This window comes from Triplophysa rosa, linkage group LG5, assembly GCF_024868665.1.
Source record: "Triplophysa rosa linkage group LG5, Trosa_1v2, whole genome shotgun sequence".
In the NCBI taxonomy this organism is placed as follows: Eukaryota; Metazoa; Chordata; class Actinopteri; order Cypriniformes; family Nemacheilidae; genus Triplophysa; species Triplophysa rosa.
This window is the reverse complement of record NC_079894.1, coordinates 5610784-5638071: the sequence shown is the minus strand read 5'-3', so window position 1 is coordinate 5638071 and position 27288 is coordinate 5610784. Positions and strand designations below refer to the sequence as shown.

The 27288-nt window shown below is 37.9% G+C and overlaps 1 protein-coding gene across 4 annotated transcripts; it reads right to left on the bottom strand.

The window, feature by feature from the left end:
- Positions 1–302: 302 nt before the first annotated feature.
- slc4a2a (solute carrier family 4 member 2a) lies at positions 303–25878 on the bottom strand. Of its 4 annotated transcripts, none has more exons than XM_057334368.1 (24): positions 25770–25878; positions 20451–20609; positions 15478–15634; positions 14246–14499; positions 13951–14087; positions 13651–13874; positions 11923–12062; positions 11669–11725; positions 10922–11102; positions 9465–9600; positions 9171–9360; positions 8681–8774; positions 8408–8592; positions 8107–8323; positions 7770–7973; positions 6799–6947; positions 6523–6717; positions 6231–6443; positions 6016–6105; positions 3783–3949; positions 3432–3685; positions 3183–3352; positions 2863–3036; positions 303–2696 (listed from the first exon to the last, which is right to left on the bottom strand). In XM_057334368.1, exons 2-24 carry the CDS (start codon positions 20508–20510, stop codon positions 2616–2618), a joined length of 3729 nt encoding a protein of 1242 aa, XP_057190351.1. In that variant the 5' UTR covers positions 20511–20609; positions 25770–25878; the 3' UTR covers positions 303–2615. The 4 variants fall into 4 exon arrangements, with proteins under 4 accessions (XP_057190351.1, XP_057190352.1, XP_057190350.1 ...); XM_057334369.1 differs by lacking the exon at positions 25770–25878 and adding an exon at positions 25107–25326; XM_057334367.1 differs by lacking the exon at positions 25770–25878 and adding an exon at positions 23307–23461.
- Between the last annotated feature and the right edge of the window lie 1410 nt (positions 25879–27288).

The following is a 27288-nucleotide window of genomic DNA, read 5'->3' as shown; positions in this document are numbered from 1 at the left end:
TATACACACTTGATAATGTACTGTAATGTCATGTGCAGATTTTTTCATCGTGAAGGTAGGGCTGTCAAGGTGACGGAATTTCCCTCTCAATAGCGCGGTTTGCTTTTATTGCCGCTTTCCTTTTATATTTAGCCAAATAGGGCTAAATGGGCTATATTGTTTGGGTTATTATTATGTAGCATATATTGTTTTTTATTTATTTGACTTAAATACCTTTGACTTATATATTTATTGGTAAATGCAGAACAATGACAATAAGAACGAAAAGAATGAAAGGTTCTGAGAGAAGGATTAAGCTCAGCCAATTTACGAAGATAAATATGAACTGTCAAATGAAATTTTACAGAGCCTCAATACAAATTATAACGGAACGCAGTCTTAAAGTAAAAATGAGCTGGCATTTTTGCAACTGCAATATAAAAGGCACAGGATATTATAGCAGCGCATTTTTCATTTATATGACGTACAAAAAAAATGTGAACTCAAAAATGACTTAATCGGCAATGTTTTTTAAAGTCTGAGAAAGCTTTTTATCATTTAGATTTTTTGAACGAAAAACCGCTTAATAAAGCAGACTGCATTTAATATTACAAAGACAATATAGACACTTAGGTCTTTGTATCATCATAATGTTCATGTTGTTTATAATGTTTTTGTTGAGGAAAAAATCCATAAATGCTCGGTCAAGTGAAGCCTGTTAAAAGTAAAGCGGGTGTCTGCAGAGAAACCAGAGCTTCTCCGTTGCGTGGAACAGATACTTGTTTTAAAGGCTGCTGAGCGATCAAGTTTATTAAAGCGATTTGTATTTTTGTGATGATAATTTTTGATATTGTGATTCATTTTAATTTTGATTAATTTCAAACTTTAAAACTGCATTTAAGCAGACAACGCTATTCTCTCGTCTTGAGATTCAGTTTGATGATTAGGACGTACATGCATTCATGCATGATTAAGCTAAATTCTCACAATTAAATCACCAATTCTTCAGTTCTTCACAACATTCTTCAGTTGTCATACAGTAGGCTATGTGTGTCTCCCTTTAAAATACATTTATCAATCCACTGGAGTTGTATGGTTTACTTTTATGATGGACCGATGTGTTTTTTGAAGCTTTTAACTAGTGGCCCCATGAAATGGCATTACAAAGTTTGTAAGATATTATTTTATAAACTCCAATAGTGTTCAGCCGAAGAAAGGAAGTCATCCATCTGGGATGGCAACAGCGTGATTTAATGATAAGAGAATGTATATTTCTGTCATCTACTTTAATAATGGTTTCATAATTTATATCTATCAGACGTGAAAAATGAAAAGCAAAACACATATAAAATCAAATTTGGGCCTGCACTTAAAATATTTACAGAGACAAAATAAAGATATACTGTATGTCCACATCATTTACATATACAGTTTTATATTAATCACAATATTTGTTGTTGAATACTTTTTAATGTGCCAAAAAGGTGACTCTTTATTTATCTAAGTTATATATATTATACAGTGAGAGCACGACTGTATCTGAAAGAAACTTTTAAGTGTAATAAAGGCACAATTTGAAACTCCTTGTCAGTTTTAGCAGGGTTTCTAAGCACACAAAGCTGATTAAATCACACAAGATGTATTTATTTGTTTCTTCTTAATAAAAATAGATCATTTTGATGACTGGAATGTAAATGAGGCACACAAAAGATTTTAATATTATACCAAATCAACACTCATTCTGAATTTCTTGATTCCACCTGAAGCCCTGCACAATTTCTGACATGAAATTTAAAAGAGAATAATTTTTGAATATTCAGAATATCGACGTTCATTCTGGAATAGCAGAAAAAATATGCTTTACAAAAATAAACATACAGTACAAGTGCATTGAACAACAGATGTCTTCCATTTCACAAGTGTGGACTGGTTAAATTTAAATCATATGAAACACATTTGTATCTTCATGTATTATTGTACCTATGGAAACTATCTATGATTCTCTTAGTGTTTGTGTATTATAAACACATAGACCTCTTTTGGCTATGTGTTGACAGTGTTCAGAGACAATAAAGATTATAGTCTTTTCTTCAAATAAACTGCAGAGTATACTCTGTGTTTTGTTATCTAGTTACAATGCTTACATATGTTTTTGACAAAGCTGAATATAGTATAAAGCTGTGTATTATTTTTGTTTAGTTATAAAAATATGAAACATATATATACTGTATATGCATTAATGTTATTCTGTACAGATTTTCATTTCTAAAAGTTATGCCTTGCCTTAAGTTGATAAGCAGTAGAAAAGGCTTCATTTTAAATTTCCCTTAAAGTGCTTCCAGCTTGAACTGACTCGAGATCATACGTTCATTTATCCCTCAACAACACGTACATTTCACAACAACATTTCAACTCTGATAAATAAACAGAAAAAAATATTACAAGTACAGGTGATATAAAGATCTTTTCTAACAGATACAAGTGACATTTTAATAACCGTTTACATGTATAAATAAATTTCTATATCAATTAAGCAAAAAAAATCTCACTGAAACAAAATTGACTGAAGTAGTACATCCGAACACTATTGCCTGAAAAGAACATCAGGTCAGATGAGGAATGAGAGAGGAATGAGGTCATACTGGCATGTGCATCTCTGTATATTCATCTTGGCCTTCCCTCTCATCAAATGACGGCTCCGCTTCATCTGCATCAAGCTGTCACATAAACGCAATAAACGATGTTAAAGACAAAATAATATCGATGTGTAAAGAAAGTCACAGTCTTATATTGTAGTGAATTGTAAACTTCTTAAACCTCTTTGTATCTACAAATAGCATGAACAAGATTACTTCCTCTGAAGACGCATCCAAAAAAACTCACCCATTGTATCTCACGTTGAGTAAATATTCGGGGTAACAGGAACCTCCTGAATGGAACAGTGAGGAGAAGGAAAAATGGGAATGCTAATGACGCTGCGGTCGACATGACAGTCCACAGCACAGCCAGACACACCAGCTGGAAGCATGTGAACAGGTGCATGCGTAGAGTTCGCACCTGAAATAGATACGTAGGTCACTGACACTGAGATAAATTCAGACTGAAATTGCTTGAGAACTTGTGTCATCCAAGAATATTATATATCCAATAAGAATATTGTTCTTGGCTAGTATGGAGGTCAAGATATCTTGTAGGTGACACACCTTGCGGACATAAGTGTGATCGGGGTGGTACTTAGGAGGCATAAATAGCATCATCATGCGTTCTGACACTTGGATCCCATTAAGAGACATCACTCCCATATAGAGGAATATGCCGAACAGCACAGCGATAGGAATTTGCCGCAAAAGGTCTCCGATCACAATGGAGAGGCCTGCAGATCATCATAAGTTTAAAAATGTTAGCGCATCTTGACTGTTACAAATGATAAGTCGTGAAAGTAAGTCACCCACCAACAAAAAGAGCCACCAGAAATCCCGTTACTCTCTGCTCTTTCACCTCCTGGATGCGCGGTTTGTCACCGGGGGCGACAGCTTTGCTCATGACCGTAAGGCTATTTGCGTGGGTTACTGAACGTACAGTGGCACCGGTCAGCCACGGCAGTCCAAACAAGGCTGAAATCCCACCCGCGGTCACGATGATCAGAAGATCCAAATGAAACCCTGAACCCTTAACCAGCATCCTCTCCTTCTGACTCACAATAAGACTGTCAACATAAAAACAGAGATGTAATATAATGTAGGTGAGAACACTGTATTTTAATTTTACAGAGGTCAGTTTGAGAAGAGTAGGCTGTGACTCACGTGGTGATCTGAGTTTCCATGAAAATAAGGATGTAGACCAGCAGGGCAGGTAGAATGCTGGCGGCCATCATCCAGATGGGAAATTGACCATCGGATCCCAGTGGGTGTATAAACCAACCGCGTTTGTCCGGGCTGGTCACAGAGAAGCCATCAGGTACACTTAGTTTCTGGATTGGGGAAAAGAAGTTCAGAGATCAGTGTAACCCATCTTAAAAGAAAACATCATAATGCCCTATTTGTCTCCTTCTTTAAATAGATTCATATGCATTTACTTTATCATGACACAAGGCCCTCTTCAGCAAATCGGTAGGAAAAGCCATTCATGTGACGTTGTGTTCGCAGAAACTGCATGTGACTTCGATGGGTTTCCCTAAATCTTAAAAACTTTTCAGTGATGTATAGCTGTTTTAAATAAAGCAAAAATTGGAGCCTGAATTTTAAGATAACGCTGGACATTTATGATGCATGCTAAACTGTTTTAATAATAAAATACTATTACATGAACTGAGCAAACTTTGGCAAATACAGCTTCTTTATCTAAAGTGCTCTGCACTAGCCCAGTTAAAGGAATAGTACTTTAAAATTAAGATTTAATGATAATTAACTCAACGACATATACAAGCCATCCATGTGTTTATTTCTTGTGTCGAAAACAAATTGAGGCTTATTAGGAATGCTTTCCAGGGTTCTTCTCCATATAATGGACTTCAACGGGGGGCTGTTGGGTAAGGTCTAAATTTCAGTTTCATTGCAGCTTCAAAAGACTCTACACGACACCCGCCGATAAATAATGGTGTTTTCTAGCGAAACAATTTTCCAAGAAAGCGTGACGTAGATTTAAAAAGATTTAAACATCCCTGATTTGCACACGAACTGACCATTTTAAACAATAGTCTTGCACAAAGACATAACGTGTCATTCAACATTTTCTTTCTAAACACTGGGTCGGAACTTCCGTCTTCCAACGTGATTACGTAGTACGTGAAGTCATGGACGAGCAACATGGAGGCAGTGCAAGCCATATATTTATGTTTAAAAAGTAAATTTTCTTGGGAAATGACTGATCGTTTTGCTAGACAACACCCTTATTCAGTTATTGTCATGTAGAGCCTTTTGAAGCTGCAATGAAACTGAAATTTGGACCTTAGCCAACAGCCCACCGCGTTTAAGTGCATTTAAGAACGCTGGAAAGTGTTCCCCAAAAGCTTCAGTTTGTTTTCAACAAAAGAAATTAACAGACGGGCGGCTTGTACGACATGCCGTTCAGTTAATTATCATGAAATTTTAAAGTGAACTACTTTAACAATTTTTGGTTCCCAGAAAGTTACAGGAACGTTAGTTTTTGGTTATCCAGGAACGTTTTCTTTACAGAAATAGAATGTTTCCAGAACGTACTGGGAAACCAAAAACTAACATTATGTGTTTGCTGGGTAAGTTCAAAACCACATTTAAAAGCACTCAGCGAGCCAAAACAACAGTCAATAGTTTACAGTTTACAGAAAGACAAAATAGTCAAAATCCATGGATAAATCTTTTGAAATTTGCATTTTCTTTCAAATGTGCAACTACACATAGTAATAAAGAGACTAAAGCCACGGGTATACTTGACTTTTCAACGCGTCTGCACAGCTTCTTGAGCATACTCATCACGGATTAAGCGCGGACGTCCGATTTCGACACATGCGCAGTACAAATGAGTATGTGTGCACTACCAGACTGTCAGAGGGCAGCGCTGAGTCGCGTTATTCACAGACCCACTGCAAATTAATTATAGAGGAAGTCATTCGCCATTGCAAACAATCCGAGCAAACAGCAAGACAACGAAAATTACGTCATGCGGACGGCCGGACCATACTTGCGGCTTTAAGGTTAGCCAGACACATGCATACCCCCTAAACCAGTGGTTCTCAAACTGGGTGCCGTGGCCCCCTGGGGGGCCCCAAGATGGGGGCCACAGATTTTGTGGCATTTATGAAATATAGAAATTTATCATAGATTTTATGCAATCAAACATCAGAAAAATGACACCACCAACCAAAAGAATTGAGGTTCCAGCATTGTATAACTGAATGTTTTTGGTTTTTAAATTAAAATTCTAAGTTTAAGATTATACGTCTTTATATGGGGGGCCGCAAAGCGATGCACTTAACACAAAGGGGGCCTTACAACGAAAAAGTTTGAGAACCACTGCTCTAAACAATAGCTGTGCTGATGAAAGTTAGTTTTGTCTCACCTGTGTATAAGTGTCCTTTATGCATTGGTCCAACAGAACCATGATGGAGATTGCAATAGGAACACCGAAATCTCCAATAACCCTTCGGAGCTGAGCCACAGATAAAACAGAATTTTACTATGGTCAATACCACTTTATCATTCACAGACACTTTGACACTTTTCAACTGCTTGAAAGTTATTTTTATGAATATGTAAGAAGTAATACTGCCTTACCCTTCCAGGGAAAAAAGCACTGTTCTTGAATTTCCGTATATAATAGGCAATGAAGAAGGTTCCAGACATGAGCACCAGGGAAAGGAGAGCTGTGTTTGGCTGGTTTAGGGTTTGAGAGGTGACTGAAGATGTGCTGGTATCATTGGGTGACGATAAAGCAGTGTCATTGTCTTCTTTTCCATAGCAGCTCTGGAGAGGATGATCCATAAAGATCTGCACATCAGACAAACACAGTCTGAACACCTGTAAACCGAGTAGTATTTTCTCACAAAAACATAAGAGATATTCATACTTTGCCCAGTTTGAAGAAGGTCTCATATATGAAGATAAGCGAGATGAGGAAGGAGAAGATCTCCTGGGTGAAGCGTGAAACAAATCGCACCAGGAAGCTTCCTTCAAAAGCCACCATGAGAACCACAATGATGATCAACCAGAATCCAATCCACACACGGCCTGTCAAGTAGTCGATGTCATTGGACCTGCAGAACTGCAAACATGGATTCATAGTTTAGCTCATTCAGGTCGTTCTGCTACCATAAAATTGAGTTTCGGGTTTACAAATGCTTACGGAATAGTAGGACTCTTCAAACACTAGAAGGGGTCCCGAGAAGCCCACCACCAGCAGAGGTTGAGCCCCGAGCAGACAGAACAACATTCCCTGCACAGCAGTGGAAATGATCAGCTCTGACACCCCTATCAAACCACCCGTCTTCTCACCTGTGGAGGAAGACCCCATACATGAGATGAGAAATCTTTAGTATCTTAAATGTTTCTTTGGAGCAATCCAAGTCTCACGTATGGACAATGTCTTAACAATGTCACAAACCGTTCTCAGATTTGCCATGTCTGAAACCAACGTCACTTTTTGAAGATTTTAATATGAGGATAAAAGGATTTCGTATTCAATTGATCTAAACCCAGATTATCTCACTTTATAAAAACATTGACAGAATATTTTTAGCTCAAAAGCTGCCTTCAATTTTGAAGTTAAATTAAACTGGCTTTACAAAATTAGGTAGAAATCGGTTCAACTAGATTTTTGGAATAATACAAAATAATTATTTTTGTATTTGTATAAAAGACTTTTTAAGTCAGTTGAATATAATTTTAAGTTTAAGTGTAAATGACTTGTAAAGCCAATTTGACTTAAAAAATTTAAGGTGGATTTTGAAGTTTTTAAGTAGAATTTTTTAAAAGTGTATCTATACAATGTATATTAATTTAACAGCACCATACTTTCATGTTTGTAAACATACTTGTATATATCTACTTTTATTCTTTTAGGTAGTTCAAGTAGAAACTTTTAAAAATCGTGATGTAATTCGTTGTTTTTTCAATCTCAGACTTTATTTCTTATAGATTTTTATTTTTAAGTTAAAAAAACAAATAGAATTCTGTAAAGTATTTTTACCCCCATTTTTATAGGTGTATTGATTTAAAAGCTGAATCATGCTAATAAAACACTGGAAACTGGAAACTCCTGCTTTTTTAATTAAAAATGGTGTTTTAAACAGTAAAAAAAGAATAACTTTGACTTACCCAACAGTCCTCCAAAGGTGATGGCAGGAGAAAGTGCAGCGAAGTAAATGAATATGACAGTGGCCATGCATTGAGGACTTATAGCATCTGTAAAATCACTGATGTATTTAGGGTAGCGGCGCCGTACATCTCGGATAACCCCACCAAACAGCCGTCCCGTTCTCCGAAGAGGATCATCGCCTGGCTTAGATGGCGGCTCAAGAGCTGAGAGAGAACAGAATGAGATAACAAATGTGACACAAATAGGTCATTTTACACATTTATTTTAAAACGATGCAACTGACGAATTCTGATCTGTTCATGAATGCATTATGTACTGTATATGAGAGAGATGTACCAATATCCTCTGGGCTCTTGGGTTCTTTGGCCTGTAGTTTGACCTCTAGCTCATTTCGTTTGTGCAACATTTCTCTCTGAAAGCGAGCGACAGAGTGCAGCAGTTCATCTCCGCCCACCTCAGACGGCGGAAGCACAATACTGCAGTCCAGGAAGCTGTTGATGGCCGTCAGCAGGTCCTGCCGTTCATCTGCCAAATACGCCGCTTCATGGAAGTGCTGGAAGGGACGTATGAAGATAACAGATTGAAGTCGGTAAGCTGCAGCAACATTTGATAGACTCTCATTGACGCTTTATCTTACTTTATCAGACATGAGCGTGGATATGGAACGACCAATTTGGTGATAGTCAATGTTGGCCGTGGGTGGGCCGAGGAGCACAAAAAGAAAGCGCACTGGAACTGGCACTTCTAGAACCGACTCCAAGAAAACCGCCTCCTGCAGCCTCACAAAGGCCATGGTGGGCTGATCCAGGAAGTCCACGCTACCTGTTAGAAATTGAGATCATAAATGTGAAGACTTTAAGACCTAAGGTTTTGATGTTATGAAGACGTTCGGCCATTGAGGGAAACTGACCTACTAGGACAACAGTAGCTTCTGCATTCTCTGGGATCTTCTCAAGCAGCTTCGATTTAGACTTGTGCAAACCGAAAAACTGAGGTGTGTCTCTCTGCGGAAAGAAAAAGGAGATGTCTCTTAAAGGGATACTCCACCCAAAAGTGAAAATTCTGTCATCGTTTACTCACCCTCAGATTGTTCCAAACCCGTATTAATGTCTTTGGAACACACAGGAAGATGTTTGCAAGATTGTCAGATCTCATCCCCCATTCATGCCATAGGGAAAATAAATACTGTGGGAGTCGATAGGGGATGAGAGCTGACATTCTTCCAAATATCTTCCTGTGTGTTTAACAGAACAAAGACATTTATACAGGTTTGGAACAGTCTGGTAAATGGGTGAGTAAATGATGACAGAATTTTCATTTTTGGGTGAAGTATCCCTTTAATACACACACAACCACACACGGGTCATTTTTTCGCTAGCTTTTTTTAATGAACACACTACCTCGTTCTTATCTAGATCAACAATGCTGCGTGAATTGAAGTAAGGCAGTCCTCCAATGAGCGGGTATGTGGCAGGAGGCTCGGATGTAGCAATATGATTATTGCTGTGATGAGGAGATATCAGAGAGGCAAGACTAGTTGCTGAGATGTTTCGGTGAAACAAGTTGTGTTCCTTGCCGTCGCTTGGATGACTGATGCACAGAAGAAACCGATTCAGTCACATGAAACGATCTCATTATTTTCAGTGTCTGGTGTGAATGTGGTTTATTGGTTGTGTAACATGTGCACTACTGACCTGTGTTTGAGGAGCAGGGCTCTGAGCACATTGGCTCTGTCTTCTGCTCTGATCTGGTCTGAGATAATCATCTGCTCCACAACCTGATGAGCAATACCAGGCAGAGTCTTCTGGTCTAGGTCCAACAGCACTGCACCTGTTTATTTACACCCAACAATACATCAGACACAGCATCCAGTATAATCCTTATCACATTCTTGATAAAAAAAAGGTATATATAATCATGTAAATACATAAAATAAAATAATTATTTTATTCAAATTCAATAAAAAAATCAATGTCTTTAATATAATTATGGTTTTAATACAAATCACATTCATTTATAACAAAAATATTGTTTTTTATATTATATAAATATCAAATTAATACAACATTACAGTCAGAGTTTGTAGTTTTATTGATATTTTGAATTAACTTTTATTTTTATATTTTTTCTTAGTTTCATTTTTAGCAATTGTCTTGTGTGCTTTTGTCATTTTATTATTTATTTGTTTATTTTGAATACTGCTGTATACTTTTAATTTATGTTAGTTTTAATTTTCACTTATTTTAAACTTATTTCAGTTTAATGCTAAAGCAACATTTCTTTAGTTCTTTAGCGTTTCCTTAATTCAAATAATGTTTTATTTTATTTTAATTCATCTCAATAATTTGAACTAGTTTTAATTTGTAAACTATAAAAACTTAAAAGGGATAGTTCACCTAAAAATAAAATTCTGTCTTCATTTACTCCTCTTTCACAGAGAAAGATATTTGGAAGAATTCTTGTAACAAAAGAAGTTCTTGGATCCCATTGACTACCATAGTAGGAAAAAATACTTTATAATTTCTTTGTTCTGTTCGACACAAAAGAAGATATTTTGAAGAATGTAGGAACGCAAAGAGTTCTGGGGCACTTACGACTACCATTCATTTTTTTCCTACTATGGTAGTCAATGGGGTCCAAGAACTGTTTGCTTACAAGCATTCTTCCAAATTTCTTTCTCTGTTTTCAAACAAACAAAGAAATGTACACAGATTTGGAACAACTAGAGAGTGAGTAATTCATGACAGAACTTTCATTTTTCGGCGAACTATCCCTTTAATTCCAATTCAAGTATCTGCATTCCTTTTGGTTAAAAAAAATAGTAAGCACATTCAAAAATAAATGTTCGAAACAGACTCCTTACTTTACCCTGATTCACAACTGTAAGCTTAAAATAATGATTTATAATTTGAGCTGTCGGGTCAGATTTCTCGGAAAATGTCACATACTAGTTATAGATGAGTACATAACTTGCAATAGTCTGTTTCAAACAGAGATGGCGACAGATATGCAAAACTTACAGAAGCACATTTAAACTGAGCTCTATATTTAAAATTTCTCTGTGACTTTGCTGATCTTCTCCATTCTTATTTTGTCAAATGAGAGATGTTTTTCTTTCCAACATCAGACGGTCTCTTATCTTGTCTCTCACCATGTGAAATGGTCCTGCGGAGCTCCAGGAGACTGCGGAACGAGAGTGAAGCAACGTGAGGTTTCCCCCAGCGGTCTGTCTCCTCCTCAACGTCCTCCTCAAACTTTATCCAACGAGCCGTTTCCCTCCACTGCATCTCCTGGTTCTTATCCATCAGAAGCTCATTCAGCTCTACAAACACCTGTCAGAACACACACACGTGTCAATCCTTCCTTCACATCTTTCATATTCTGAGATCCAAAGCACAGGTTTGATGGAAAATGTCATAAAAGGCATTTAAGAGTTCAGTGGGAAGTTGAGTTTGAAGTACAAAGCGCGTTTAAAAAAATAAGACAACAAAACCTTTAGACCTACAGTAACTGAACTTTGTTAAAACAAACGTGCTGGTCATGCATTGAGATATGTTAGAATACTTTTATTAAGGGCAGAGATGAAATCTTTTTAGTTTTTAGTCTATCTTCAGCCAAACCATCAAAAAATATCTGTATGTTTTAAATGTCAGACACACAAAAACCTATTTAGACGTGATCATGCTGAAATGTCAATATGTCAAAATGTATAATGCAGTTGTTAAGCGTGACCTCACTTTCACACCATTCTGATATTGTGACCACTCATTCCCTCCCAAAAAACCTGCGTCTTGACCCATGTACAAATAAGACATTGGACATAACCAAGCGATAAGTTTAAACCACACACATGCGTCTGCTTTTTTTAACCAAACAGAGCACCTCCATGCAACTCTACCTTCAGCTGTCGGGCACGACGAACCCTGTGGTCCACGTAACAGGGCCACGATCTCCTCTAATAAAGAACAGCAGGCTCAGTGAGCCAACGGTAGTGATATCGCTCCTTTATTCATACCATGCAATCTAAACCTGCACAAGACCCTCTCTAGCACAAGGAATCATGGAACAGCGAATGGTGATATTAATGGCATAATATGCATTTATTCCATCAGACACAAAGGTCTGGAGATCAGCTGCAGAGTTAGGTCTCACCTCATGTGGGGTTCGATCCAGTTTAGTCCTGACGCGACTGCTGAGCTCTTTGTGGTCCTTGCCGATGTGAACCACCTGACCTTTAGCGCTCTTCGTAACCAGGTGCCGCCGCACACCGGGGACATCTTCAAACCTGTGACCTGCAAGAAAGTGACATGATGAACAGTCAAAACAATACTGTACTCACATGTTATGACGTCGAAGTCTTTAGTTGCAGTAACTCTGTACTTACTTATGATTTGTTCTTAAAACAGAAATTAAACTATTTGCTAAAGTTGATAATACTCAGCATCCAAACAGAGTAACAGAGCCACAAAAATCAACTGAACGGTCACAAAAACATTGTTCATTTTCATGTTGGTCTCAAAGTGACCTATTGTTCAGTGATTATCTGTATTTACAGCTCTCTCTCTCTCTTTGTCTCTCTCAGACACACGCACGCACGCACACACACACACACAAAAGAAAAGAAAAGTCAAAGGCACAGTTGTTGTGGGCAGTTGTGCACCCTTACAGAATGTCCACATTCCTGAATCACAGCCATAGATGATTAGATGTACAGACTGAAAACATGATTCATGCTCACAAGAATGAGAGCACAAAGGTGAAAATAAAAAGTCCTTTATAACACGAAAACACAAAACAAATGTCAGAAAAACACTATGATCAAACAACAAAAATCCTTCAAATTCACTGTACTGTACTACATCAAAAAATGTAAGAGCTGGGTACTCCTGGAACAGGGTTAGGGATCACTATACTAGTATAGATGGTTTCATCGGACACACAAGCCTGGCCTGAAGTTAACTTCCGGTCTGTGTTTGTTTACTGGTGGCTAGTGGCTAATAATAGAACTAGTTCTATTGTGTAACTTTGTCGCATTTAAGTTTAGCTAAGAAACGGTTCTTCTACTGGTAAGCCAAAATAATAACTGATTTGACTTTTAACTTGCTAGCTAATGTAATTTACTTGTTATTTCTTTTGCTTGTTATGTCGGAAGTTCAGTTTGGGCCACAAATGCTTGCATGCGCAGTAACGTTTGTTTATGTTGTGACGGTCCCCGGGGTTTATAGTGGCTAATGTCATTTTAATGTTGCCCATTTATTTGCCCTGAGGTGCAGCAGCTGGAGGCGATCCGGGAACCACTAGGGCCCAGTGTTTCCCGGGGTTTAAAAGGACGGCTTCCGCCGCGGCTCTCTCTCTCTTGACACGCCATCCTCGGGCTCGGACGTCTATTGACCGCTCGTCGTGTTTTGCAGCTACACATCCACTTCAACACTTACATTTTACTACACTTGTTTTCCAACTGACTTCCATTCTCACCCCACGCACCACATTACATTATTCATTCAACAGTAATATAAATATGAGTGTTCTTAATAAAAATGTCCCAGAAATGGGCTTAAAACGTTGAACGCGTGTTCACCTCTTTGTTTTGTTGCGGTTTCACGAGCCGTCGTAACATTGCTCTATATTAAAATATAGATTTTTAACAAATACAATACTTACAACTCCAAATTATTATAAACCTGAAATGATGCTAACCTACATTATATCCAAAATGTGCAGTGCTATGATACTGCTCGAACAGGCATGGAAAACTGTACTACACACCATAAAATACACTGTATGCATTTCATAGCGTGTTTCATACCAAATTGAATTTCAGATGTAATATCGGTGTAGACCCGCATGATGTTTTACACAAAAACACACACACATACTCACTCTTGATGCCATCAAGGTCAACAGTAGCGAGTGTCTTGGCCTCGCTCTCATCAGTGGGCATGTGTTGGTAGAGCGCATTGCCCGTCATGTTGCCCATGCGGCGGCGCTCCTGCAGGTCATAGCTACGGCCGAGTTTGGAGCTTCCGTCCGGTGAACTCAGTGGAAACAAGCATGGAGCAGACACACGCCTGCCGTTGGGAAGAGTACGTACTGAAGTTCTGCCCCTGTAAAGATGCAAGTGAACTTAGTTTAGAAAAAAAATGCACTTTTTTTAATTCTTTCCTGTGTGAGCGCACATACTCGGGTGGTGCAGCATCTCTTGGGATGTTGATACTGGTGTGAAGTGCTGAATTTGGTAGGATTGGCAGCTTTCGATGCGGTGTGACTTTTATGTTCTTCTGTACGCTCCAGTCGGGGTCATCAATGGATTCAAAACACTGAGTGTCAAACACAGAGAGTGTGTTTGAAGCATAAAACTTGCGAACTTTTCTTGGATTTCAAAATGAGATTTTGTTGATTTTAAGGTATTATTCTGCAAAAACAAGACACAAAGCTGATAAAAGACAGATTTGCCGTGTACGTGAGCCATGTCTACCTGTTCATTGTTCATCTCTGTGTCGGTGTCCGGGGTGGGTGTGGTGGTGGCAGTGCCCTCTTTCTCCTGCTGGCTACAGGAATCTTCATCTGCCCCTTCATCTTCGTCATCCTCGTCTATAGGGGGAGCCGCACCGGTGGACAAACTCCTCATCCGTCCGGTGCTCCGCTTCCTCCCAGGCTTTTTCCTCCGGCTCTCGCTGGGGAGGTGTTTGGACAGAGGGTGATGAATGTGTAGCGAGGTATGACGGTGGTCTGTGAATGGCACATACATCAGCCTGAATAACTGTCCATTTGATTCAATCAACATCATGAAGCCTTGTTGACTTAAAGTTCACCCGAAAATAAAAATTCTGTCATCATTTACTCACCCCCAAGTTGTTCTAAATCTGTATAAATGTCTTTGTTCTGATGAACACAAGTATCTTCCTCTGTGTTCATCGGAACAAAGACATTGATACAGATTTGGAACAACTTGAGGGTGAGTAGCCTAAATGAAGACAGCTTGAGCTTGACATTGGCTTTAGCCGTATGGAGAACTGTGGCTTCTAAATTTCAGTTTTGTTAAATAAAATGGTGACAAAGTTGTAATATTTAGGCGAAACGTTTTTTTAATGTCTATAGATTTTATCTACACTCTAAAAAATGCGGGGGTTATTTTCAACTCAGTGCTGGGTCAAAAAGGGTCAAACCCAACCATTGGGTTTGAACGCTCAACCTAATTTGCCAAGTGGATGATGTCCTCAGGGCAACAAATTTTGTTGACCTAAGGACAACATTTTTATAAATAAACCTAACCCCACACCTTAATTTACCCTTAAAATCAGAGGGAAATGATAATTGAAAAACAATGGTCTAGAAGATTAAATTTAAAATAAACTGTAAATTTATTTCTGAAATCTAATTGGTTGATTTGAATGTTGTCCCAGGGTCAACATGATGTTGCCCTAAGGACATCAACCACTTGGCAAAATCAGGAGAGCCGGGTTTGAACAACCCAGCATAAATTAGTTTACAACCCAACAGTTGGGTTCATCTCTTTTTGAACCAATGCTGGATTATTTTCAATCCAGCGTTGGTTCCAAAAGAGACGAACCCAATTACATATGAGAAAAAAAAGATTCTTAAATATTTTGTTGTAGTAATTCAAGTTATCAGTGTATAGAAACTAACAGAGCATTATGGACCACGTTTAATGCCAAAAAGAAGACATGACAGGGGTGTAGTTCTCACACTCAAAATCCTCCTCATTAAAGGTGCGGTGTTGTTCTGCGGGCATGTGCTGGGCAGGGCTGAGGATCTGCTGAAAGCGCTGTACTCCCAGAGTCCTGTTCAAGTCCCCTTCATCATCATCATCACATGGCTGAGGAGGAGATTGCACTGCGATAGGCTACAATAAACCATATAGATAAAAAATCATTATTTTCTATTTTTTCTAATGCAGATACATGGAACAAGTACACATAGCAGACATGCATTCTCATTGGTTGACCCATCTTACAAATGAAATCTCGAGAACTATGCTAAGTAAACAAATAAAAGTCCTGTTTTCAACCATAAAAATGAAATGAACTATATTCATAAAGTGAACTATATTTAAGCATAGTTAAAAGTAGGACTGGTGGAAAACAAGGGATTTGACTTGTTTACACAGTCCAGTTTGCCCCTGCTGGTAGTTGCCAGAACTACACCATCTCTATTTATGCATCTGGGGAAAAAACAAAAGCATTTTTCTCTATAGCCAAGCATTCTGACTAAATGACATTTTTTTACAAGCATCATATAAATCACAAATATATTGCTTTTTATTACAGTAGATGTTTTACAATCTCCTAAGGGCTCTTAAATATATGAAATGGAATGTGTCTGTCTGCTGCCCTAGATGTCAAGGCTCAAAATTAGCTTAAATTGAATGCGGAACCTTGATTTCTTGAGCAAAGACAGCTGTTTTTAAACTGCATACCTTCATAGGGTCCTGTTCCAGCTGAGCACCTGCATTTGACTGGATACGTATTAAATGTATAAAAACAATATGTTTAAGTGTGAGCTTCCTTTTGCTCTCTTCTTGTTTTCTCTCCTGTGGTCTGTGATATGTTACCCAGAGGATAAACACGCAGGCCCTCTGTGGTTAAACTTGCATACAGAGACAAGGCTTTGGCACGCGTAGGTTACGCATCCTGTAGCTCGTCCCACCTATGCCACAGAGAGTGAGTCAGCACACCTACAGACGCTCACAAGAGATAGGTCGATCATGACTAAACTCTGTTTTGTTTCGTTAAGCATCAGTGAGATAAACATCGCTTGATTTTGAATGAAGGCAGTAATAAGGAGTCACTGTGCAGACAACACACCCAAAGGTAGCTGCAGCCATAACCATGGCAACCACACATTAGGTAGACCTCAGAGAAGAGGAAGGAGAGGATGCGATTTTCCATCAAGAGCAAAAAGCAGATCGCTCATGAAAGGATCTAACCTGAAACTTGTCAACATCCATCGTTCTCTGACATCTTTGATCCGCTGTCACATACTGATGTCTTACATTGTATTCTTATATACAGAAGAACCATTCTGCATCCATACCACTAGGTCTTAATTTAAAAATAACAATTCTGTCATCTTTTATTCACCCTCATGTCGGTAAAAACCTGTGTATGACTCGTTCTTCTGTGGAACACAAAAGAAGATATTTTGAGAAATGTCTCAGTGGTTTTGCGTCCATACAGTGGAAGTCAATGTCTACTTTTGTGTTCTGCAAAAGAAAGAAAGTCATGCAGGTTTGTTATGACACAAGGGTGAGTAAATAATGAAAGAAGTTTTTAAGTCTAACCTAACGGAATATCATAACAAAATGACTAGGTGCGCTATATTTATTTCCTTAGAGCTTGTCTGTGACTCTGTGTTAACGTTTATGCACTATGACGAAACATGGCCATGGCCTGATTGAAATGTATCTAATATGATTCAATGAAGTATTGTATTTCTGAATACTGAATTGTCTTGACCGTGTCTGATGAAATGTGATGCTTCTCTCGTCCCTCCACCTTCCTCCCTTCATCCAAACAGTGGGTTCATATTGACTTGCATTTTTCCCACAAATGTCTCACAGCCTCTGTGAAATCTGAGCAGCGTTTTAATATCGAGAACAATGCACGGGACAAAGCAAAGGAGATCCTGCAGAATGACCCGATCATTTCACTGGACACAAAATTGCTTTACTGAATAATCTGCTGTGACTTTTGTTCAGGCTCTTTTATCCAGTCAGACAAAAAACAGATCTTTTGCATAATCTTCAACAAACCACCATGAAATTAAGCAGTGTCATTTCAGGACGTTTCGTCCCACCCACATCAAAGTAATCAAGATCAACTTCCTGTGACAATTTCCACTTTATGTGGGATGTACGAGATGTTAAACGTAAATATTCCCTAAATATAGTTTAGGGGATTTTGTTTACATGTTTAGCAATGAAAGCTGTGACTGAACCGTTTCTTGTTTCTCTGTATCAACCCATGTGTTTTCTTCACAGGGATGATGTGTATACTTCACTGACTATACACATTTTAGAGTTTAATGGCATTTAATAGCAGTTCAGAAGATTTTTTATGGAGATACAGTTTCTGTAGCACAACTGCAAAAGTATAAGAGCTTCTGTTTATACACAAATACACTGTAAAAACTATAATTTACGTTACAGAATTGACAGAATTTTACTGTTATTTTCTTACAGATTTTTCACATAATGAAAAAAACTGTAATTTTACCAAATTTTACTGTTTTTACAGATTTTTCACATATTTTTTAAATATGGTAACCGTCAAATTACAGAAAAAGACTGCAAATTTACAAGACAACATGGAATCGTACAGTGAAATACCTGAAAAAAATATCAAATTACAAAAAACCCCTGCTAATTAACAAGAAAAATGTGAAAAACCTTTAATTTTATTGGAATTTTTTATTTTACTGTATTTGTCTGCGCCCCAGCTGCCAGAAAATGTCAGTTTTTATGGGATTTTTTTACAGTGTAGCTTGCTTATCTTATCATCATGTAAGGACAAATCTGTCAAATATTGGTGGCAACAGCAGGATCTTGCACCACAACTGGCTAAAATGGAAATAGACAAGTAAGGGATAATCCACGGCTAGCCGTGCATTAAAGGATTTTAATGCACGATGTGGAGGCGAAGAACCTGGGTGGTAGCCTCCGCGAAGTGCATTAAAATCCTTTAATGCACGGCTAGCCATGGATTATCCCGCTTATACCATGGTTATTTGCCAAGTTAAAGCTTTTATTGATGTTTACAGTGTCATTTTAGATCAAACGGGTGAAAATGACGGTTATTTTGTCAGTTAATTTTAAATGTAATCAAACTGACTGGAGCTACCCGTGCGTTAAAGGCTTTTAATGCACACCTTCCAGCCAATCAGAATCCAGTATTCAAACAGACCATGGTATAATTAGGTAATATGTTTTGTCAAGATCCACTCGCTTAAGTAAAACCAAGTCACATAGGAAAAATCCAGGCCCACTTCCTTGAAAACTAAATCCCTGTGCAAATCACTGGACTGCTTTAAGCAATTGGCACACATCATGCACATACTAACTGTCATTTCATAGAACTATTGAAGTTGTTTGCAGGCAAAGAATTGGTCCATAAATAATGTATCTGCATAATGTCGTCCACTGCTAAATTTCCCATAAGTAATTTGGTGTAGATGTGTCTGTTTGAAGAGAAGCACCCAGGTGACATTGAATTGAATGCTAGGGGACGTATTTAAAACCCAAGACACCATTTGCACAGTGCGACTTCATCACAGCTGCATAATGGCACAACATTTTCCTCAGAGGTAAACTGATTTCTGGGTATGGCACATCAGACAGCTCTGTCTCCATGGTGATTCAAACTGTTTTAAAGCTTATTCTGGCTAATTAGAAGTGGTATATCCAGCATCTAATCTAGACAGTGCGTTAAGACCACTTCATAAAATAAGCCAAGTTTACAACATCAACCACAGCTGAGAATAAACCAAACCAGTGGCCTCACCTTAGATAACACTTGGCTAGCTATTTATGCCACAGAGCTCCTCTGCGCCAAAAAGAACACAACCCGAGACACAAAGTCAGAGATCCCCCTCAGTTCCCTTTAAAAACGCCTGAACTCTTGTGGTCAAGAGCAGGATTATATTCAGTGAGCCAGAACGATCCCACGTATCGGAAATGAGAGTCAGGCAGTGGTCCAAAGAGAACATAGGGAATAGGTCAGCTGAAGACTACCTTGACTGTGCTCTTACTTTGTTGACTTGACCTACATTTAAATTTACATATAGTCATTTAGCTGACACTTTTATCCAAAGCGACTTACAAATGAGGTAAACCATGTAAGCAAAGACAACAAAAAGCATAGGCGCAGTAAATTTGGTCTCATATAGCCTACCACATACAAAGCTAAGGTGTTTATTTATTTTATTTTTTATTTAAAGAATAGAAAGAGTGGAAAAGAGATAGAAGTCAGAGCTAATCGGTCAGGTGCTGACGGATGAGACCTGTATACATTTATGCATTTGGCAGACGTTTGTTTTCCAATGCAACCTATACATTGGTGCAAGGTATGCATTTTATCCTATATTGATTCCCTAGGACCCCAACTTAAAGGGAATGTTCACCCATTTTTTTCAGAATCTGTATATGACTCTTTCTTCTGTGGAACACAAAAGAAGGTATTTTGATGTCTCAGTGGTTTTGTGTCCATACAATGGAAGTCAATGGGGGAGGGGTCAATGTTGTTCGGTTACCAACATTCTTCAAAATATCTTCTTTTGTGTTCTGCAGAAGAAAGAAAGTCATACAGGTTTGGAATGACATGAGGATGAGTAAACAAATAAATTTACATTTTGGGTGTAAATAAGGTCTTTTATTAGATATTATTTACTAGAATGATCTTGCTTGCTTGTTCTATAAACACCATGCGCTGTGCTGTGTTTGACCTTTTCTGTGTTTTTCTGTTTTTCTCCTGTAAAGCTGCTTTGGAACAATGCACATTGTGAAACAATATAAAATTGAATTAAATTGAATTAAATATCCCTTTAACCATGGATTTATACAGATGAAGCTCGCCTCATATGTACAGGCATATCCAGCTTAATAATCTTTATAGCCTAAGAAACGAAAAACTGAGCATTCAGTGAACAAGTTAAAGATTACTTACCAAATGTCTAGTCAAGCCTGACGCAGAAGTGACATCACCGGCGTCCTGGGGGTCACTCATTGTTTATGGTAAGTGTTGTGGGTGGTTGTGTAAAGCGCGTTGGCTTTAGCCCTTTTCTCTTTCACTCAGACTCAACTGGGAACTTTCGGGCAGCATAACCTGTGATGATGTGACACATTGATAAAGAGGACGTCTGAATTAAAAGTTCAGCACAGATCAGTTTACACGATATCATTCATTCCATTCAGAAATGCGATAGACATGACTTTTGCTTTCCTCACTGCGTGTCTGTTTTTGAAGTTTCCATTCACATGTTGTACTTAAGACGGCTCTTGACTCTAAAGAGATCGCTTGGCTTTAATAGCTGTTAAAGCCTGTTCATTAATGGCCTTTAAAGCGCTTCAGTAAACATCCATATAGTTACAGAGTAACAAACACAAAAGATACATTCTGTGATTAGAGGTGAACACAACTTACTTTCAAAGCTCCACCACATTGGAGTATTTTTATTATACATACGTAATAAGAGCGTGAACGACCACAAGGGCCGTTCATACTCGGATAAACAATTGATGCAACTGTATAAAAATTCTCAAAATCCGAAGCCTAAATATAAATTCTCGAGGGAAAAGAAAAAATGACATATTCTATAAAGATATTACTCATTCATCTGAAACAAGGACACAGTTTCCTGCGACACTGTCCGAGCATCAATAACAAGGTCAAAGCGACAGTAATACACAGTATCACAGTTTCAGCGTCTCATATGAACTGATAGAACAGATGGAAAGATTCACTTCTCAATGGAAAACATATAACGTCATATTACGGTTATTGAAATGTCACAGGATTTTCTTTGCCAATTATAGCACATTTACAAAGAGTACATAACAATACAGTGATTGCATTAATCGGATCATTTAAGACATCATTTATACCTGTCAATGCCATTTTATGGAATAAATTAAAATGTTGCCACTACTGTTCCTGCTCTCTCGACTTATCAACTTCCTCTGACTCTTTGTGTTTCCTGTGTAGCACCCTCCTTTCAAAGGTTAAGTAATGTGTGACGTTGGTGAAGCATGTACTTGCTTAAACAGAGAACATTATTTTCAAGGCTGAGTAGTTATAATAGCTTGAGTTCATGTGCACGGTTTCCATCATTATTAGGTCATACAGTGTATTCAAAGGTTGTGTTTTACAGCAGTATATACGTCAAAGTAAAGGTAAAGTGCTTTATTTACAATTCAGTGAGCATGAGTATTGTGTTGACGTGTACCATTATGGTACTTAAAAGAGCCTCGTGCTGCTTCTATGCTTGTGATTTGAGTTTGGGCAGTAAAGGTGACTGAGGACAGTGATTCGGCAGAGATGCTCCCCAGAGACTATACAGTATGAACTGGCAGAGAGTCTGGGGCATATTCACATACTTGTACACTGCCTAAATACATATTAAATACTTATCATAGTTAGTATACTTATATCTAGTTTTAAAATAATAATTGTTTTTGAATTAAATTAAACATAAATGCACAGTTCCGTGGACGCAATTTAAACATGAAACTAAATTTGTTAAAATCTTTGGTAAGATCTTTGAGGCTTTTGAGAGACAATGTGACACTAAGTGAGCAAAACCAGCTATTTCAACTGAAATTTGAAAACTTTAGTTCAAAAGCTGCCTGACATTTTCGAGTTAAATCAAATTGGCAAGTTAAATCAAGTCATTTGATTTTAAATTATGTTACACTTCATATTAGTTATAAAGTTGCATTTCGTATGACTAAAAAATGTTTATTCAATTTGACTTTATTTTAGTCCGGTTATTATCATTTTAATTCAAGTGACCTGTAAAGCCAATCTGATTTAAATAAAAGAAAGGCAGCTTTTAACTTTTTACAGTAAGCCCCTGTTGATAGAATCCAGATATCAGAAAAACATCTCTATACATATGCTTTCTATTTTAGATGAGAAAAGTGTACATGCATTATAAATGTGAGAACAACAAGAAACAACATACTTGGTAAGCAAATGGAGATGGGACAGCTCTTCAGCTAAAATATTTGCGATTTTAACTTTTCTGTGCGCATAAATAATGTTACGGACCTGACATTACAGATGTGACATTTCTGATAGCAGCTGACTCTGGAACATGCAATTCAAAAATGCTTTAAAACCTTTCGCAGAGACCTTACATGGGTATTTAAACCATGTTTTGTACATTTTCATCATAAGGCTGACATTTGCAAGTACAAAAGTATTTTCAAGAGCCATGTAAATATGACAACCACAAACACTACTACCGCTTTCAGTTTGTCTCATGTAGGCAAACTATTGGAATTATAATTTGTTCGAGTACAAAAGAAAAACAACTAGAACATTCAGATTTCAGAAAACATCCCTGATAATCTTATTCTGAGCTGAAGTCATCGTTGCTTTGATAGCATGTGTAACCCTAGACCTCTCATCATCACTGAACTGGATAGAATGAATGAAGAACTGAAGAGACGGTCGCATTCCAGACACTCACAGCTCCGTGAGCTCCACAACAGCAGGCAAATAACCATCGCATTACAATTCATTCAAGCACATTTCTAAGCAAAGTATTGTTCTCCCCTCACAGTTTGTGTAAAATTGAAAAATTCAAACAGGAAACATTTTGTAGAGACAGGAAGGGCTGCAGTTACATTTTCACAAAATAGCAAATTCTTGCCTTTTGTATTATGTGATTGTGCATCCTCTTTCACCATAAAAAATGTCCATATAAATACACCCATATTATCAAAACCCGGTGGCAGGCATCAAACCAAAGACACAACGCTGCTCTTAAACTATCATGAGACACAGAGAGAGACTTACCTCACACTGCTTACAGCACAGAGACTACAGCTACAGCAGTCATTGTAGTGCAATGGCAGAGACCCACTGAAGCCCGATGGCCACCAAAAGACAGAGGAGGAGGAACAGGAGGTGAAAAAATCGGCAGTGATTGGATTTCTGGCACCCTTTTACCCCAACCTCTCGCTCTCTCTCTCTCTCTCACTCTCTCACAACATTGTTCACTTCCAACCTTGAGGCATCCACTGATAGCTGCCCCCCCCTCGATGAAGTTTCCTCCTTTAGCCCTCTGACAAACATGTGACCAAGGGGACATGACTCGACAATACAGCCCTTCTATAACTTTCTCCAAAAATCTTTTTTAAATGATTTTAATAAACTGTTGGTCTGATATGTCTGCATGCATATAATGTGCGAAAAAGCAACAGCTGTCAATTGCATACGCATCGACAAAAGACATTAACTGATATACTTTTTTCGAAGGTTAAAGGTATTACACAATAGATATATTATTCCTTTGCCTATGTGGTGTGAAAATGAGAGCGTCTCGGTATCATTACTAGACAAAACAACCATTTAGAGTAAGCAAACATGCATGTGTACTGTATCAGTAGAGATACGCTTTATCCAGCGTATGACCTCAGGCGTCCACTGGACTGCCCGGGGTTATACACTAGTCGCAATTGCAAAATGATGTCATATCCAGTAGAGAAACATAGTGTGCTGTAAATTATGATATAACGGATCATTGCATCATACGTGTTGTCCCAGTGATGATGTCAATTTACAGATGCATTGTTCTGATCACGTAATACAGCCATCAGTTTTATAAAAAAATTCTACCATTAGCTGCAAATGTATTATTAAGAAATGTTTTAAAACAACTTTGTATCCTATTAAAGGTTAAACTGGAACTGTAAATGAACATTTAACAGGACAAGCAACTGGTGGGCTAAAAAATGACTATGACTATTCGGATAATTATTGCTTCGAGTATAACCATAACCCTGCCCAAAAATTTTTCAGACCAAGCAGCTGTGATGGGAGCCGTCGGGGTGAGGGGTGCGGGGTGTTGGGAAGAGTTATTTTTACAGCGACAAATATTTGTTGTTAAGGTCTTCATTTATAAACGGAGACGTTCCAGACAAACATGCCTGACAATTTCCCAGCGCTGATCCAGAATGACAAAGTGTGATTCAGCATGTTCAGATGGTACAACTGAATGAACTGCAAAGTCATATAACCTGAAATCAATGATGTGGAAACACACCGTGCATTCATAGTCAAATAACCTAATAAATACCTAATAATAACCTGATAAATAACAAACTATTTCGTCATGTTTACATTCTATTCTCAGTGGATCTACTATATATGAATCCCTAGACTTACAGTATGACATTTATTAATGAAATGAAATAAAACAATAACATGAGACTATATGCTGGTTAATCCATAACAAATATAGTTGCCAAAATACAGTTAAATAGGAGGTAAATATTAGGCAATGCAAAAAATAAACAAATAGCCTAAATAAATAAATAAAATGACAGATCTATTCGGAAAAAGTACTGTTATTAACAATCACTTTTAGTGTTTTCTGTGAATGGTAGGCTACCTATTTTGGCGGAAACTGGGATGCAGTCTTTGTATCTCAGATTGGCGTTTCAACGTGCTTGCCTGACTTTCAACAACGCGTACAGAGATCTCAATCAAATAACACTGATTTACGTACTCGAAACGAAAAACTGACGCACAGGAGACCCCAGACAGTCGTAGGGACGGACTGTAGGCTATATCTTGCCCAGCATTAGTATTTACCGTCAAATGCATCGGCAAACACGCGAGCAGCTGCTTTCTTCCCAAAAGTGTTGACGTCTCACATCAAAGCGTGCGCTTCAACGCGCGTGACAGTGGTATAAACCGCGAAATTCATCAGCGCATGCGAAAAAACTGACCGGTCTGACGCAAAAGCAATTCAGTCAACTTCAATGTCAAATTCAGCCCGGTAAGCTTAGAGAAATGTCGACATGCAGAATGCAGCGGTGTCGTGAATGACAACCAGTCAGCAAGCGACGCGACGCGACCATTGCGTTATAAATCACAAACAGCGCTAGCCGTGTAAACAGCTTTACTGACAGAATAATGACAACAAACACAGAACATGATCATATGGCGTGAATACCAGAGCTCAAACAAATACAGACCTCTTCGTTGGTTTGCTTCAGATCTACAGCCGGAGGAAAGTATTTTAAACGTTGATCTCTCAGTGACAAATGGGCTGCACGGTCAATCTCACAGTCAAATATTGACTATGACCAAAGTTAATGAATCGACCAGTTAAAAATGATCGAAAGGTATAAGTTTCAACCACCTGTACAATACAATTTTATCTATGAAACTACACCACAAGGTTTATTAAAAACGATAAACAATTTCATTGATCCACATCTGGCCACAAAGAAAAAGACATAACTCACTCACCTGACAATGAGCACGCAAGATTTCTCCAGGACTGTTAGGATGATCACGGGAAGTCAACTAAAGCGAGTCAATCAGAGAGGGAGGTGTTGTCACGAAGTCTTTACATGGCCTCTCATAAACTTTTTGCAAGGGGCACTCAAGACTCAACTTTATATACAAGAAGTGATGCATGGTGTGTGCGTGATTAATTGGTGACCTATTAAATCCCTAGGGAAAAAAGTGAAAAACGTAGCAGTCACATAGAAGAACAGCACAAATATTAACCCGAAAACGACCGCTCAATCTCGGTGTCTGTTTGTAAGTGTTCATATGAGAATGGGATTCAGAGGGATTTGTTCAAATATTTTTTTTTGAACAAAAAAACTATTTTTTTGTATATTTGTATATTAAAGGGATAGTTCACCCCAAAATTAATAATCTGTCACTATTTACTCACCCTTAGATTGTTCTCAACTGTATATATTTCTTTGTTCTGCTAAACACAAAGGAAGATATTTGGAAGAATGTCAGTAACCAAACAGATCTCATTCCCCATTGACTCCCATAGTATAATAAATCCCTAGTAAATGGGGGATGAGATCTGTTTGGATAATGACATTCTTCCAAATATCTTCCTTTGTGTTCAGCACAACAAATAAATGTTTACAGGTTTGGAACAACCTGAGGGTGAGTAAATGATGACAGAAAAATGAAAATTCTGTCATCATCTACATACATGTCATTTCATTTTTTTGTGCAGAGCACAAAAGAAGATATTTTGAAGAATGTTGGCGACAAAACAATGGCGGTACCCATTGACTTCTATTGTACGGACACAAAACTAATGCAAGTGAATAGGTACCGTCGTTGTTTGGTTACAAACATTCTTCAAAACATCTTGTTTTGTGTTCTGCAGAAGAAATACAGGTTTAAAATGATAAGAGGGTGAGTAAATGATGACAGAATTTTCATTTTGGGTCAACTATCACTTTAACGGCAACATTAAAGAGATTGTTACATTTAAAGATCATGTGATTTATTCTTCAAGTATGTCCCTCATAAAATGTGTTTTCTGTAAAGCTGCATTTACAACAATGCGAAATTGAAAAATAGAAAAAATTCAAACCAATTAAAGATCTGTCCAAAATGACCAATTGCTGTTCTCCAAGATCTATGGACCCTAAAAGTGTGCATGATTTATTGCATTATACTGGTAACCAATTGTCCTGGCTAAAAAAAATGAATATGTAGCTGTGCACAAGCAGATACTTTATAACTAAATACACCACCTTTGTGAACTTTAGTAAAAAAATGTCAGACTAATATTGACCCTTACCTTAAGTTACTATCAGCACTCTTAGGTGGTGCCCTTTCAAGAAGTAACTTCTAAGTAATAATTCACCCAAAATGAAAATTCTGTCGTTTACTCACCCTCTTGTCATTTCAAACCTTGATGACTTTCATTCTTCCGCAGAACATAAAAGAAGATATTTTGAAGAATGTTGGTAACCAAACAGCACTGGCACCCATTCACATTCAC